Source organism: Anomaloglossus baeobatrachus, chromosome 1 (genome assembly GCF_048569485.1).
Source record: "Anomaloglossus baeobatrachus isolate aAnoBae1 chromosome 1, aAnoBae1.hap1, whole genome shotgun sequence".
NCBI classification, from domain to species: domain Eukaryota; kingdom Metazoa; phylum Chordata; class Amphibia; order Anura; family Aromobatidae; genus Anomaloglossus; species Anomaloglossus baeobatrachus.
Genome location: NC_134353.1, coordinates 828276939 through 828292581, shown reverse-complemented (window position 1 = coordinate 828292581; position 15643 = coordinate 828276939). Strand labels below are relative to the sequence as shown.

General features: G+C 43.6%; 1 protein-coding gene across 1 annotated transcript in view; it reads left to right on the top strand.

The window, feature by feature from the left end:
* The window catches only part of POLR3G (RNA polymerase III subunit G), a 39160-nt gene extending 24895 nt beyond the window's left edge, over window positions 1-14265 (top strand). The window contains exons 3-7 of the mRNA XM_075341913.1: window positions 514-582; window positions 974-1024; window positions 6837-6898; window positions 12101-12226; window positions 14182-14265. Coding sequence (XP_075198028.1) covers window positions 514-582; window positions 974-1024; window positions 6837-6898; window positions 12101-12226; window positions 14182-14265 — 392 coding nt within the window. The remainder of the gene's footprint in view (window positions 1-513; window positions 583-973; window positions 1025-6836; window positions 6899-12100; window positions 12227-14181) is intronic.
* Window positions 14266-15643: the final 1378 nt, after the last annotated feature.

Below are 15643 nucleotides of genomic sequence, written 5' to 3'. Positions count from 1 at the left end.
ATGTCATCATGGAGGACGTCAGAGGATTCTAGTGGCTCCTGTAAAGCTCTAGTCAACTCCATACCTTAGAAAGTTAAGGCAGTTTTTGAAAATAATGGTGGCCACACAAAATATTGACACTTTTTTTGGGCACAATTTGGTCATTTTCACTAAGAGGTGTACTCACTTTTGTTGCCAGCGGTTTTGACATTAATGACTGTGTTGAGTTTTTTAGAGGGCACCAAATTTACACTGTTCTACAAGCCGTACACTGACTACTTTGAATTGTATCAAAGTGTCAGATCTTCAACGTTGTCCCATGAAAAGAAATAATAAAATATTACAAAAATGTGAGGGGTGTACTCACTTTTGTGATAGACTGTGCTTGCATCGTGTGTGTGATATTGTAGGATTGAATACAAAAGCGGGAGCATCTGAACAAAATATTGTTTCTGATCTTTCTTTCCCAAAATCGCTGGAATCTTCTGAATATTATCTAAGACTTTTTACTAACCCTTTTGACATATGTTTCAGGCATTGAAAAATACAGCGCAAAATATCTGCGCGAAGCCGAGAAGAAACGTAGTGCTGGGTGGACACCAGGTAATAATGCGTATACATGACACATACAATCGCTTTTTCTAGAGAAGATGTAGCAAGAACCATTATTTTGCCGGAGCCCGATTCCCATTGTGCAGATATAATCCACAAGACATTGATGGTGTGGCTTCTATACAGAAATTATAATGAAAATTTAGATATTTGTTGTGTACACTGCATAAAACACATGGATTTTCTTTATACAGCGTGTGAATGGGTTTAAAAAAAAACAAACCTCTACATGAAACCCTCAGTCTGGGACCGAGACACCCAATACTTATTATAGACCGTATATTAGTAAACTTAATATAATCCGGGCCAGTGTGACTATTGCAAATCCAATGTTTCCAAAGAGTCTGACTTTCTTTATTTTCTTACTTTTTTCCAAACACAGATTGGCGACTAATCCCAGTAGAAATGAAAGCTGTCAAGAAAAAAAAGAAAGGTATAAAAACTATGGTCTGGTTTTAAAAAGAAAAAAAATCTGGGGCGTTTTTTTTTTTTTGTTTGTTTTTTTGTTCCCCTTTTTTAAGTGATGCATGCCTGATCACTTTGGTACATCTTTGGCAGTCAATCGGAATGAACGTGAGGGAGCATTCATCAAAGCTTTTGTGAAAACGTTTATTTAGCCCCTATTCATCAAAGCAGTTTGGCCAGAATTCTTTGAAAATTTAGAAAATTTTCCTTTTCTTCCAAAATAAGCGAAACTGAGACAGGATAGGGGTGCGAAGTCACAGATCATTTAATTCAGTGTTTCCCAAACTCCAGTCCTCATGGCCCCCAACAAGTCATGTTTTCAGGATTTCCTTACTACTGCACAGGTGATGGAGTCATCAAGGCATCACATGTGGTATATTAAGGAAATCCTGAAAACATGAACTGTTGGGGGTCGTGAGGACTGGAGTTTGGGAGCCAATGATCTAATTCATGACAAGCCGTGGCATTACTCCAGGCAGGGACAGAAGTAAGGTTTGTGACGAGGCACACACCACTCGTCATATGCTACATTAAGAGGCTTGTGTGTCTTAGTGAATCAGGAGCATCTGACTCCTAAATAAGATTGCTGATATAGCGCACGCTCGGGCTACACCAGTTTTGTTGGAGTAGAAGGTGCTGAATTCATGAAGACGAATACACCACTTTGTGAATTTGGCACCTTCTCTGAGTGGATTTCATCATGCCAGAAGTGTTTATCCAGTCTAGGTATTTCTGGGATACGAATGGCTGTCACTCTTGAAGAATTTGGTGGGCAGATATGGCCATGCCCCGGCACACCCCAGCTCCTCACAGCTATGCCCATTTGGAGGTGCTGAATCAAACTGGCGTGAAAATGTCACAAATCGCAACAATTTTGCACAAATACTTGTTTTACCAAAATGTTGCCACTTTTCTAAACTTTGATGAATTGGCCCCATAGAGTTCAAATTTTGGCACAAGCTAAAAAATCTTCACATTTTTTCAAAAGTGCCTCTTAACCTGGAGTGCCCTGGAGTCCCTGTCCCTGTACATATGTCCTTTCATCCTTCCATCAGTTAAATTTAATTTTTCCAGTGCCACATGCTGAAAAACAGTCCCACACCATGATGTTCCCAAACTTCACTGTTGGTATGGTGTTTTGGGGTGATATGCAATGTCTTTTGGCCTCTAAACATGGTATGTATTATGGCATCCAAAGACTTATATTTTGGTCTAATGTGACCAGGTTATATCCTTCCAGTATTTCACAGGCTTGTCCAAATGTTGTTGAGCAAATTGTAAATGCGCTTGAATATGCAGTGGAGTCTTGTGTAGTGAGTGTGCATACAGGCCATAGATGCTGAGTGCATTACTTATTGTTTTCTTTGAAACAATTGTACCTGCTGTTTCCAGGACTTTCTGGTGCTCATCACAGGTCATCCTTGGCTCTTGGACAACTCTTCTGATAATTCTTTTTACACCTCTGTCTAAAATCTTGCATGGAGCACTTGGTCGTGTTCGGTTTACGGTAAAATTATGTCCTTTCCACTTCTGGATTATGGCCCCAACAGTGATTACAGGAACCTTTAGTAGTTTAGACATTTTTCTGTACCAATACAATCAGTATGTTTTGCAACAATAAGGTTGTGAAGGTCTTGAGACAGCTCATTGATTTCACCTATCATGAGATGTTTCTTGTGTTGCACCTTGGTTATGACACTTTTTTTTTTTTTTTTTTTATTTTTTCATGCAAGCCAGCTGATATTTTTCATTAATTAGCAGGATTGCTTTCTAATTACTGATTGCTGCTTGTATCAAAACTTTCCATGGCTCTTTTTTCCTGTCATTATTCATGTGTATAAAACTTTTTTCATGTGTCATTTCTCATTACTACACATAACAACGTTAATTTATGGACACCTATGGTTTGATTTGTTGGATTGTTACCCACATCTCTAGAGAAATTCATGTCAATAACACCTCTAGAAATGTTTTTATTTATAGCATTGATGATGTGTTCAATACTTATTTCACCTGCTAAATAATTTCTCATCTAGTCTATGAGCAAATATAGATGTGTCCTATATTTTGTGCACATTTTTTTTTTTTTTTTTAACTGAATTTTTATTAAATCTTTCAAAGCATACAGAAAAAAAAAACATGGATGTGCTCCACTAGCATGTGAGCAATTAGCAGAAGACCATGTTTGTGCACATTTTTAAAATTAAAATATTTGAGATTGTTGCCCTCCTGATAAAATCTTATGACGGCAAGTTTGAAAATCTAAAATATAAAGGTGTGTGTGTGTGTGTGTGTGTGTGTGTGTGTGTGTGTGTGTGTGTGTCCGGGATTGGCATCTGCACCGTCGCAGCTACAGCCACAAAATTTTGCACACTCACACGTGTGGACCCCGAAAGCATCATAGGCTATGTTTTGAGGGGAAATTTTAACCCCGCACTTTAGTTATTCGCCAAAAAACCTGCCTCCATTAAAGCGAATGGAGCTGGGAGCCACAGTGCAGCCAGAACTTCAGAAGAATGCGCAGCCACGCCCTTATATGGAATGTTGGCGTGTCACAATGCAGACAGGGAAAGAGACAGACATTATAACTACATTTCTATCTATTTGTTTTGTGTTTTTTGTGTGCAGACTACATTTTTGTTAATACATTCTATTTTGTTAACAGCAGTTATTAACCCGGGCGAAGCCGGGTAGTACAGCTAGTTGTCTATATAAAGGAATACAAAAGTTGCAAATTTTAGTCCAATATTACATACAACAAGAGTTTTCTGTATTATGGAAAGTGTGTGTGTGTGTGTGTGTGTGTGTGTGTTCATTTTACAATGTTTTCTATGGTAGCAAATTATTTGAAGACATTTTTATTAAATTTTCAGACCTTCCTTTCAATGAATGCAGAAAAAATCCTAGTATGAAAAAAATCAGATCAAGCAATAATGAGTTTTGCATACATTTTTCATAAATCTCTTCTAGTAACATTGATGGCCTCAAAATAGAAGCAATATTTTTATATTGATAAGGTTTTGTTCAGGGCATTACACTTTTAGAAAACAGTGCCACTAATACAAGACCACGTAACAGTTGTCTGAAACCAGCATTAAGTTTAAAGTTGTTGGCCTGCTTTAATTTGTGTGGAGTTGAAATTTTTTTATTTAAGCCAAAATTTGTGCTTTTTACATCCAATCGCAAAAAAAAGTCATCGTGTGAGACAAAAAAGTACATAAGGATGCCTTCTATAACAAGCCCTCTCCTAGAACAGGGGTGGGGAACCTTTTTTTTTCTGCCAGGGGCCACTTGCCCCTTGGTGCAGCTGTGATATTAGGTGATATTTATCTCGCTGCTTCTCACAACTACTTTTTCATTTTTGTGTCAGCTGGGACTGCTGTATATACATTACAAATGAGACGCTGAGGGCATATACATCACAGGCGACACTGAGGGCATATATGTGCCGCCCCTACAGCGGTCGACCCACTCAGATCCTGGGGTTGCTGTTGTGGCTCGAGGGTCTCCAGACCCGGGGGCTCACGGCCACTTCAAATGAAAAGGGGGTATTTACAGGGGATAAGAGTTTGTGGCGCCACCCGTGGTTCGCGGTAAGCGGAGTACCGCTGCTGCGAGTACCCGGGGGAGATGGAGTGGGGCATCAAGATGACATTCCCTTCACGGGTAGGGGAGGCCCCAGGACTTTGGATGATGGAGATGGTGGGGAGCGTGGTGCAGATTGGAAGCAGGGGAGGACAGCGTACTCACTCAGGCAGTGTTGGCAGTGCTGCGACCGCAAAGCTGACTCTGACACAAAGGTAAACCAAGTCTCTGGGTGCCGCTGCCACTTCAGGGGAGCTCGTCCGGGAGTCCGCTCCCTTTGGTATTGCTGATAGTCTGTACCTTGCCTCCATGCACTGTATTTTAGTGTCCGTTGTGACCCCTATGCTTGAAGCTGTCGGGGTCCCGCTCCCCACGGTTAAGTAGTGAAGCTGTGCTCTCGATGGCTGGCACTTGGGATTTCAGTAGGCCGCATAAGCTGGAAAGTCCTATCCCCTTCGTTGTGTTGATGCCTTCGATCCCTGAGCTCTTGGGGAAAGTCCATAAAGAAACTATACTCCACAGGTTAATTATCAGGTTGCGTGAAGCTACTCCCTGATCTAGGGTTCAGTACCTCGCCATGTTTGGTCCGGTTCGGTTACTAGGTACTCCGGCGCCCGCTGTTCCCCAAAACTAAGCCTGGCACCTTTCTCCAATACCCTGCGACCGGGTCTCCGACTCCTCTGGTCCCAGACCACCGTTTGCGATCTAGACAAAAGTCCCCAGGGAGCTCCAACTCCCAGCACCTCACTCTTTCGGAGCTACTGCTATTCTCTCTAAGCTTTGCTCTCCACTTCCTCTCTCTGACTTCCTCCCTCCCACCAGTTTTCCTGACCCCTAGGTGAGTGGTCCTTTTCCAGCTAGACCACCCACTGGTGTGCCTGACAGGGTTTGGTGTGAGCTGTGACTAGAATTTGAATGCTGATGGGGCAATACCAAAAGTTAGGATCCCAGAACCATGAGGGTTGAGTCCTGCACCCAAAGATAAAGGGGGTGCAGTACCGTGACACCCTGACTAGTTCAGGGGCGTCACATATACATCACGGGGAGGCCTGGGAGGAATATACATCGCTGGGGAGCATAGACATGACTGGGAAGGCTGGGGTTCATAAACATCACAGTAGACATTGAGGGCATATACATCGCTGGGGCGCTTAACATCACTAGGGGACACAGACATCACTGGGGGTATATAAATCACTGGAAGGCACAGATGTAATTGAGGGGCAGAAACATCGCTGGTGTTTATATACAGTACTGGGGGGGGGCACACAGCCCAGGGGGGGAGACTGGAGGAGCACACGCGGGCCTGGTGGCACAAACAAACCTGGGGGTGCTGGTGCAGCCGCCATTCTTCGGTGGGACGAGAGCACATTGCAGGCTTACGCCGCCCACAAAGTAAGTTCTCACACTGGCATTGGTCTGCATGAGGCATAATCCGCCAGTGTATGCATGGTTAAGCCTATAATGTATGGGCTCCATCCAGGTTGGAGACCGTGTATTGCAGGAGGGTTTAAAGGGCCAGCAGCCAGCAAGATGCGACTGCCGCTCGAGGCCTGCGGTCCCTGGACATCTGCCCAGGGGCCGCAGAAAAGGTCATCGCGAGCCGCAGGTTCCCCACCCCTGTCCTAGAGGAAAAAGTCACTAAACCTTTCCCTATCTTTTCCAGATCCAAAGAATACATCAAAGGTCAGCAATAGGAAGCCACCACTCACTTGAGGTTAAAGGGGCCACTACTCTGACAACCCTTTCACAATTCGTATGTTTCCTTTTTTTAAAATGGTAAACATTACACTCCCCTCCGATGCTGGTGCCGTTCCAGTGGTGTTGGCACTTATTCTTCCATGATCACGCACCAGTGTGAGGACACGTGAGCCCTGGGGCCAATCATCAGCCGATTCACTCTCCCCGCCTCTAGACAAATCTCTTAAATCTGGAGGAAGTGATTTCTGCTGCTCTCTCTCTTTCTCCAGATGTATGCGTTACGTCCAAAGGTGGGAAGAGTGAATAGGCCACTGACTGGCAGCAGGGATCATGTGATTGATTGGAAAATTGTTGTTCTAGTAGTGGACAACTCCTTTAAGGAGAATCAAAACTTGCTCTGACCTTTCAGCTATGCTTCCACCATAGTGGTGGCAGAAAGACTCCTCACTTTCTGACGCTGTTTAACTAATTGTTGATAAATCACTTATTGCCAGGTGAAAAAAAAGCCAAAGCAGCTAAACCTGGCACCAATGTAGATGTTCTGAAGAAAATTGAGGTGAGCTATATATGTTTGTACATGTGAACAATGCATTTATGTAATGTCATGTTATAATGCCTTGTCCGGTGTATTGATGACTGCATACATTTATCATATGGTTCCATAACTTATTTATCACATGGATTGTATTAAAGGAAGAACATCGAATGACATGGAGAAAGACTTGTATTGTAATATCACACAACATAGCCATCACTTTAGATTTCAGTGTAAATATGCCGCCCCTGCAGCGGTCGAACCGCTCGGATCTGGGGTCTGCTGTGGCTCGAGGGTCTCCAGACTCGGAGGCTTACGGTCACTTCAAATGAAAAGGGGATATTTACAGGGTATAAGAGTTCGTGACACCACCCGTGGTCGTGGTTCGCGGTAAGGGGAGTACGGCCACTGCCAGTGGGAGTATCCGGGGAACATGGAGTGGGGCAGCTAGCTAGATGAAGTTCGCTCCACGGGTAGGGTAGGCCCCAGGACTCTGGATGAAGGGAGTGTAGGGGAGTGTGGTGCAGATTGGAAGCAGGGGAGGACAGCATACTCACTCAGGCAGTGCTGGTAGTGACGCGAAAGCAAAGCAGACTCTGACACAAAGGTAAACAAAGTCTCTGGTGGCCGCTGCCTCTCTGGGGGAGCTCGTCCGGGAATCCGCTCCCTTTGATGTTGCTGGTGGTTTTGACCTGCCTCCTTGCACTATTGTTAGATGTTTTCCAGTGACCCCCTCGGCTTGAAGCTTTCAGGGTCTCGCTCCCTACACTTACGTAGAGGAGCTGTGCTCTCGATGGCTGACACTCGAGATTTCAGTGGGCTGCATGGGTTGGAAAGCCCTATCCCCCTTGTTGTTTTGGTGCCTTCGATCTCTGAGCCCTTGGGGACAGTTCATGGAGATACTATCCTCCACAGGTTAATTATCAGGTTGCGTGAAGCTACTCCCTGATCTAGGGTCCAGTACCCCGCCGTGCTCTATACCGGTTCGGTTACTAGATACTCTGGTGCCGACAGTTCTCCAAAACTAAGTCTGGCACCTTTCTCCAATACCCTGCGACCGGGTCTCCGACTCCTCCGGTCCCAGACCACCGTCTGTGACCTAGCCAATGTCTCCCAGGGAGCTCCAACTCCCCCCTAGCTCCTCACTCTCTGAGGTCTACCACTCAACTGACTAAGTCCCTCCCACCAGTCTGTCTGACCCCTAGGCAGGTGGCCCTATTCCAGCTAGACCACCCACTGGTGTGCCTGACAGGGTGTGGTGTAAGGTGACTAGGATTTGTATGCTGATGGAGCAACACCAAAGGTCAGGATCCCAGAACCATGGGGGGTTGAGTCCTGCACCAACAGATAAACGAGTGCAGTACCCTGTGACACCCTAACTAGTTCAGGGGCATCACATAAACATATGGGGAAAATATCAGATGCCACATAATTTGTTAAATTTATTAATTTATATTTTTTTTTATAGTGTGTTAATGTGGAGTTTTATGCAAAGTCATAGAATCACTTTTGTGCAATAATGTGTCTTACTGTAGTTCACAGACAGTGAAATAACCTTAAAATATTTAACAAGCAAAGTACTGTTTGTAAATGACGTTTCGGTCATTAGACCTTCTTCAGATTTACACTGTAATACTAACACAGATAACAAGAAATAAAGAATAATAGCACAAAATCTCAAATGGTACAGACATGATGAACAGCATTATTGCGTGATTATTTATTGCAAAAAAAGGACATTTATATGCATCTTTTACTAACAAGCATAGTAAATATTCAAGGCAATCTTGCTTGAATTTTTTTTTAGTTTGCCTCTCCGTAGCGCACATATTAACAATGAAAGTATTTGGCACCAAGTGAGTTAATTTAAGTCCAAGTGGGTGTTAACAGATGGCTTTCACTGGGGGCGTGCACTTTTTCTATATTATGTTGACCAATCCTAAGCAGGCAGCCACACTCAAAAGAAAGAAGACGCCTCACCATAGCTTAGAGCAGGTTTCTCAGGGTGTCAGATGTATAATGACACAGTCCTGATTTCCTCATCAAATCTCCTGCATGAGTTACTTTGGGGGGAGGGGTATCATAGCCATATATCAGCACTACTCCTCTCCTAGCACAGTCACCTCTGCTGTACTGCCCCTTCCCCCACACTGTCTAGAAATGAGTTAGTAATCACACTTTCGTTCTGTTGTGCTCATCTTGTACTCATTTTGGAGTGAGATTTAATCAGGGTTTCATTAAATCTCATGCAGGAGAAGTCCAGAACTCCAGAACTATCAGGTTACTCCTATCTGAGATGTAAGTACAATTCTGATCTCCCTGTAGAGCAATTACAAGTTGAGCACATTTGACATAAGTGTGATTACATCTCACACCTGAGAAACCTGCTCTAAACTATGGTGTGGGCGTGTTCTTCCTCCAGTGTGTTGCTGCCCCAATATGATTGGTCATTGAACTACAGGGGCAAGAAGTACATGCCCCCAATGAAAACTATCTGATAACACCCACTTGAACTTGACAAAATTTAACTCCTTAGGTGCCAAAAACTATCATTGCTTATATCCCCACTACAAAGCGGCAAAATTTAAATTAAAAGAAAAAATAAACAAAAACATTTTATTCCACACTGCAGCTACTGTTATTTAGTGTGTCAACTTAAACATAAAAAAATTGTTGACAATTGCTCTTTATAAGGGATTGACTGGCACAACTACACCAGGAGACCTGAAGCGCCAATGACATTGCATCTTAACAGACCTTTTAGGAAATATGCACTTGTCCTATTTGAATGAATAGAACGAGTGTACAATAACTGTCGATTTAATGTGTCAATATGTTGCCTCAAAATTAGAGGACCTGTTGCCAAGTAAAAAGTGACTAGTGTGTCCTCATTTTATTCCTGCTGCACCTTCCAGTATTGCAATTTTTATTTTTTTTAAAAATCCAACATTTTTTAGAGAACTTAGCCTTTTTGCTTAATGTAAATTTTGATGGTCTCAACAAGGTGTTTTTGCTCACATGGTAATTATGCAGGGCAGCCTAATTTTTTTTTTTTTTTTGAGATGCTGTCCAGAAAAAATAAAGTTGGCCTCGCCTTGTCATTTCCCTCTGCAAAATCCTCACTAAGGCTGGAGTCACACTTGCGATTGGAAAATCGGACCGATTCTCATGCTAGAAAGTAGCATGAGCTCTGTCCGAGTGTTGATCCGTGTGCAATGCAACTGCAATGCGATTCTGTGATTTTTCTCATGATTGTAGTCAATGTGCAATCCGTGTGTGGGATCCGTTTTTATGCTCGGCAGCTATGTCATCTGCCATTCAGCTCTGCTACATGGCCGCTGACAGCAGACACAAACAGAGCCACGGGATCAGAATGAAGTCAGATGAACTTCACCCAACTTCATTGTCATCCCGCGGCCCTGTCTGTGTGTCATGGCCTGATTTTCGGTCACCGGTGAAGGTCTCACCGGTGACAGCAAATCCCATGAGTGACTTAAGTGATCTGCGCTATCACTGAGGTTACCTGCGGCCACAGCTGAAGTCCTCCAGCTGAGATCTGTGGCCGCGGGTAACCTGAGTGACGTCATCACTGATAGCGCGACTCACTTCAGTTGCTGCGGGGAGCTCACAGAGAGCGCTCGTAGTCTGTGACCACTCTCTGTCAGCTTCTGATGTAGCAGAGCTGTAAGCGTCGTGGGACCTCTGTGGATTACGTCGGACCTGGAGGGATATTTGGGGATTAATAAAGTGGTGAAAGAGGGTGGGGGGTTTTTGTCATTTATTTCAAATAAAGGATTTTTGGGTGTATGTCTTTATTTTCTTTAACTTACAGGTTAATCATGGAAGGTATCTCGGGGAGACGCCTGCCATGATTAACCTAGGACTTAGTGGCAGCTATGGGCTGCTGCCGTTAACTCCTTTATTACCTCAATTGCCACCACACCAGGGCAATTCGGGATGAGCCAGGTACAGTCTCGGGAATGTCACATCTAATGGATGCGGCCATTCCGGGCGGCTGCTGGATGATATTTTTAGGATGGGGGGCTCCCCATAACATGGCGCTTCCCATCCTGACAATACCAGCCTCCAGACGTATGGCTTTACCCTGGCTGGTATGAAAATTGGGGGGGACAGCATGCAGTTTTTTTTTTTTCTTTCAATATTTATTTACTGTACTGCACGATATAGACCCGCCCACCGGCATCTGTGATTGGTTGCAATGAGACAGCTGTCACTCAATGTGGGGCCGTGTCTGACTGCAACCAATCATAGGCGCCGGTGGGTGGGGAAAGCAGTGAATACTAGATGGAATAATGAGCGGCCGACTTTTTCAAAAGAGGAAAAGCCGCCGGAGCTTTGTGACAGCTGTGCAGCGCCACGCTGGTGATCGGTGAGTATGAGAGGGGGGGGATAGACCGACAGAGAGAGACCGACAGACAGAGATAGAGATTGACCAACATCGACAGACCTCACTCATTTCTAGTGTTTTCTGCAACATGCGATAAATGTATTTAGAAAAACGCATGTCACTAGGATGGTGTGTGTGCCGTCCATGTGACATCCGTTTTTTTCCATGCACCCATAGACTTGCATTGGAGTGACTCGCACGTGAAACTCTACAAAACGCAGCATGCTGCGATTTTGGACTGAGAAAAATATAGCAGATGGGAGCTGCATCATTGCTTAACATTGGTCCGAGTGAAATGCGAGATTTTCTCGCATTGCACTCGTGAGAGTTAATCGCAAGTGTGACTCCAGCCTAATATCCATTCATGTACTGACTGGTTCGTCTCAGAGACTATTTTTTTTTCTATGACCTTTTGGCAATTGCTTGTTCCTTTTTGCCCAATTGTGGGACATCAGTTAAAAATTCAGGGCTATACCCCACTTTTCTACAGCCCAAGCCAATTATAAGCAGCTTGGTGGTTCCTTATTGTTCCTGTGCATAGGACCCAGACTGAGAGGCACACATAATCCTTTATATCTTAGGTAATGCTCAGGGGTGCGCACTCATGCTGATGACCCCACATTACACCCCTATTCTGCTTCTCACAAGTACCGAAGATCTTTGCCACGAATACATCTAATATATCATCACACAAAACACTGTCAGGCACAATGACTGGAGCGTGTATACACCAGTCACTACTAGAGGGCGTTATGGACCTGTTTTCTTACATTACAACCCCTAATGGTCATGGTATGTGATCTCACTGATAACAGGAACTGGAGAAAAAGGGGGATGATGAAAAATCTGATGAAGAAAATGAAGAGAAAAAGAAAGAGAAAGGAGAGAATGATGAAGAAGAGGAGGCTGAAGTAGAGGTTGATGAGGAAGAAAATGAGGAGGTAGCTTTTTTCTGTGTATTGTATTATATATAATGATGCCCTTCTGTTCACCTTTCAATACTTTTTACTTTAATTCCTTCCTGTGATATTTTAGATAACTTTGCCTAATGGAGGTTATTAGGATTATACTGGGGCGTACCAATCGTGGATCAATGGGTTGTAGTTGCACCTGGGCCCCTCAGCCAAGGGAAGCCAAAAAGGTCCCTTTCACCTATACAATAAGTATATAAGAAGTGCAAAACTATTCTAGACCCACGATAGATGGGGCCCTGTTAGGCTAGTTTCACACTTGTGTTGTGCGACATCCATCGCATTGCGTTGTGTGACGGATGTAACGGATGCGTTGCATATAGTGGCACAACTGATGACACGGATCCTGCAAAACAATGGAATCCGTTGTAGCTTTTTTTCAGCAATTTACTCAACTGAGCATGCGCAGTTAAAGACGGATCCGTCATAGGAATGCATCAAATGACTGATTCTGACGGATTCCGCCACCATAGGCTTCCATTATAAAAATGACGGACACCGACGGAATCCAGCACATTGCGTTTTTTTGACGCTCTGGGAAGCGCAGAAAAACTCTACATGCTGCGTTCTTTCCGTCCGGCGGATGCAACACCGCGTCGGCCGGTGGATGCAACGCAGGACCATCAGTCGCAATGCGTCGTCCATACAAGTCTATGGAAAGCAGCGGAATCCGTTAACGGATTGCGCTGTTTTCCAAAACGGCGGATTGCAACTGAAGGAAAAAAACACAAGTATGAAAGTACCCTTAGAGATTGTGCATTGGGGCCTACAAGCATCAAGGAATGTCACTGTATATGCATTAATTGCCATGAATTATCAATGTAGGATTCGTGGTAATCAAAGCCCCCCGACAAAGCAGCTCATCCTTACATATCCCCATGCCTGATACTGCAGCTCTACCCTATCCATATGGATGTAGTTTGCTTGCAGTACCAGGCAAGTTTAATATAAAATCAAAGGCGGTATTAGGCAGTGTGCACACGTTGCGTTTTTAGTTGCAGATTTTCACAAATCTGCAAGGAAATCCTTATGCTAGCAAAGTTGATATGAGAATACAGAATTGTTGTGCGCACATTCAGGATTTTTTCCTTGCAGTGTTTTCCCTGCCAGAACATGCAGATTTGGTTGCAACAAAATCTGTAATGTGTGCACTTAGGGGTACTTTGCACGCTGCGACATCGCTACTGCGATATTGTCGGGGTCAAATTGAAAGTGATGCACATCCAGCACCAGTAATGACGTTGTAACGTGTAAAGCCTAGATGCGCCGATAAACGATCGCAAAAGCGTCGTAAATCGGTGATCTGTGTAGCGTCGGACATTTTCATAATGTCGCACCAATAGGAGATACGATGTTGTTCCTCGTTCCTGTGGCAGCACACATCGCTGTGTGTGAAGCCGCAGGAGCGAGGAACATCTCCTTACCTGCCTCCACTGGCTATGCGGAAGGAAGAAGGTGGGCGAGATGTTTACGTCCCGCTCATCTCCGCCCCTCCGCTTCTATTGGCCGCCTGCCGTGTGATGTCGCTGTGACGCCGCACGACCCGCCCCCTTAGGAAGGAGGCGGGTCGCCGGCCAGAGCGACGTCGCAGGGCAGGTAAGTGCGTGTGAAGCTGCCGTAGCGATAATGTTCGCTACGGCAGCTATCACAAGATATCGCATGTGCGACGGGGGCGGGGACTATCGCGCTCGGCATCGCAAGCATCGGCTAGCGATGTTGCAGCGTGCAAAGTCCCCCTTAGTCTTAAGGGCCTTTTCTAAGTACAGGCTATAAACAAATATTCGCAATCAATCCTTTTAAATCCTTTTTATGATACTTTTTGGATTTTGTCAAAAGGTTATCTTGACAGACGAGCCTTATGTTGTTGGTATACTCTGTTTACATGAAAAACATATCTTCTAATCCACCACTTTTATTTGTCATAGGAAAATGATTATATTGCTTCCTATTTTGAAGATGGAGATGATTATGGTAACAGTGATGACAATATGGATGAAGCTACTTATTAAACCTGATTTAAAAGCATACACCGTTATTTTCTTTTCTATGCTGTCAGAAAAATATTACACTTTCTGTTTCATTGTTTATTATAAAAATGCAGTTAATAACAAAAACTGCACAAATGCAGAAATGTAGGCATCTTAGAAGAATTCACAAAAGTCATATCTACATACTGCTGTTGACTGCTGCTCCATAATTAACTGTTACTTATCATTGTGCTGTTAATGGCAATAAAGTGGGATCTCCTGTTCTGGCTATTTAGTGGAAATTGCTAAGGATGGACCAATATATACAGTTGTGCTCAAACGTTTACATACCCTAGCAGATTTTTTGCCTTTTTTCAGAGAATATGAATAACACAAAATCTTTTTTCCACTGTTTTTTTTTTTTTCTTTTAAAATTATAATGACAACCAAAAACATCCAAATGACCCTGATCAAAAGTTCACCTACCCCAGTTCTTAACCCCTTCAGCCCCAAGCCTATTTTGACCCTAAAGACCAGGCCATTTTTTGCAATTTTGACCAGTGTCACTTTGAGGTTATAACTCTGGAACACTTCAGCGGATCCCGGTGATTCTGAGATTGTTTTTTCGTGACATATTGGGCTTCATGTTAGTGGTAAATGTAAGCCGATATTTTTTGCGTTTCTTTGTGAAAAAAACGGAAATTTCGCAAAAATTTTGAAAATTTTGTAATTTTCAAACTTTGAATTTTTATGCTCTAAAACCAACGTGACATATGACACAAAATAATTAATAAATAACATTTCCCACATGTCTACTTTACATCAGAACAATTTTGGGAAAAAAAAAAAAAATTTAAGGAAGTTATAGGGGTTCAAAGTTTATCAGCAATTTCTCACAAAGCCACTTTTTTTAGGGACCACATCACATTTGAAGCGATTTTGAAAGGTCTACATGACACAAAACACCCAAAAGTGACACGATTCCAAAAGCGGCACCCCTCAGGCTACTCAAAACCACATTCAAGAAGGTTATTAACCCTTCAGGTGCTTCACAGTAACTAAAGCAATGTGGAAGCAAAAAATGAACATTTTACTTTTTGCAACAAAAATGTTAATTTAGCCTCAAATATTGCATATTCACAAGGGTAGCAGGATAAAATGAACCCCCAGAATTTGTTGGGCAATTTCTACTGAGCACGCAGATACCTCATATGTGGCGAAAAACCACTGTTTGGGCGCACGGCAGGACTCGGAAGGGAAGGAGCGCCATTTGACTTTTTTGAACAGAAAATTAGCTGGAATCGTTAGCCGCACCATGTTGCATTTGGAGAGCCCCTGAGGTGCCGAAACAGTGGAGCTCCCCCACATGTGACCCCATTTTGGAAACTAGACCCCTCATGGAATTTATCTAGATGTTTAT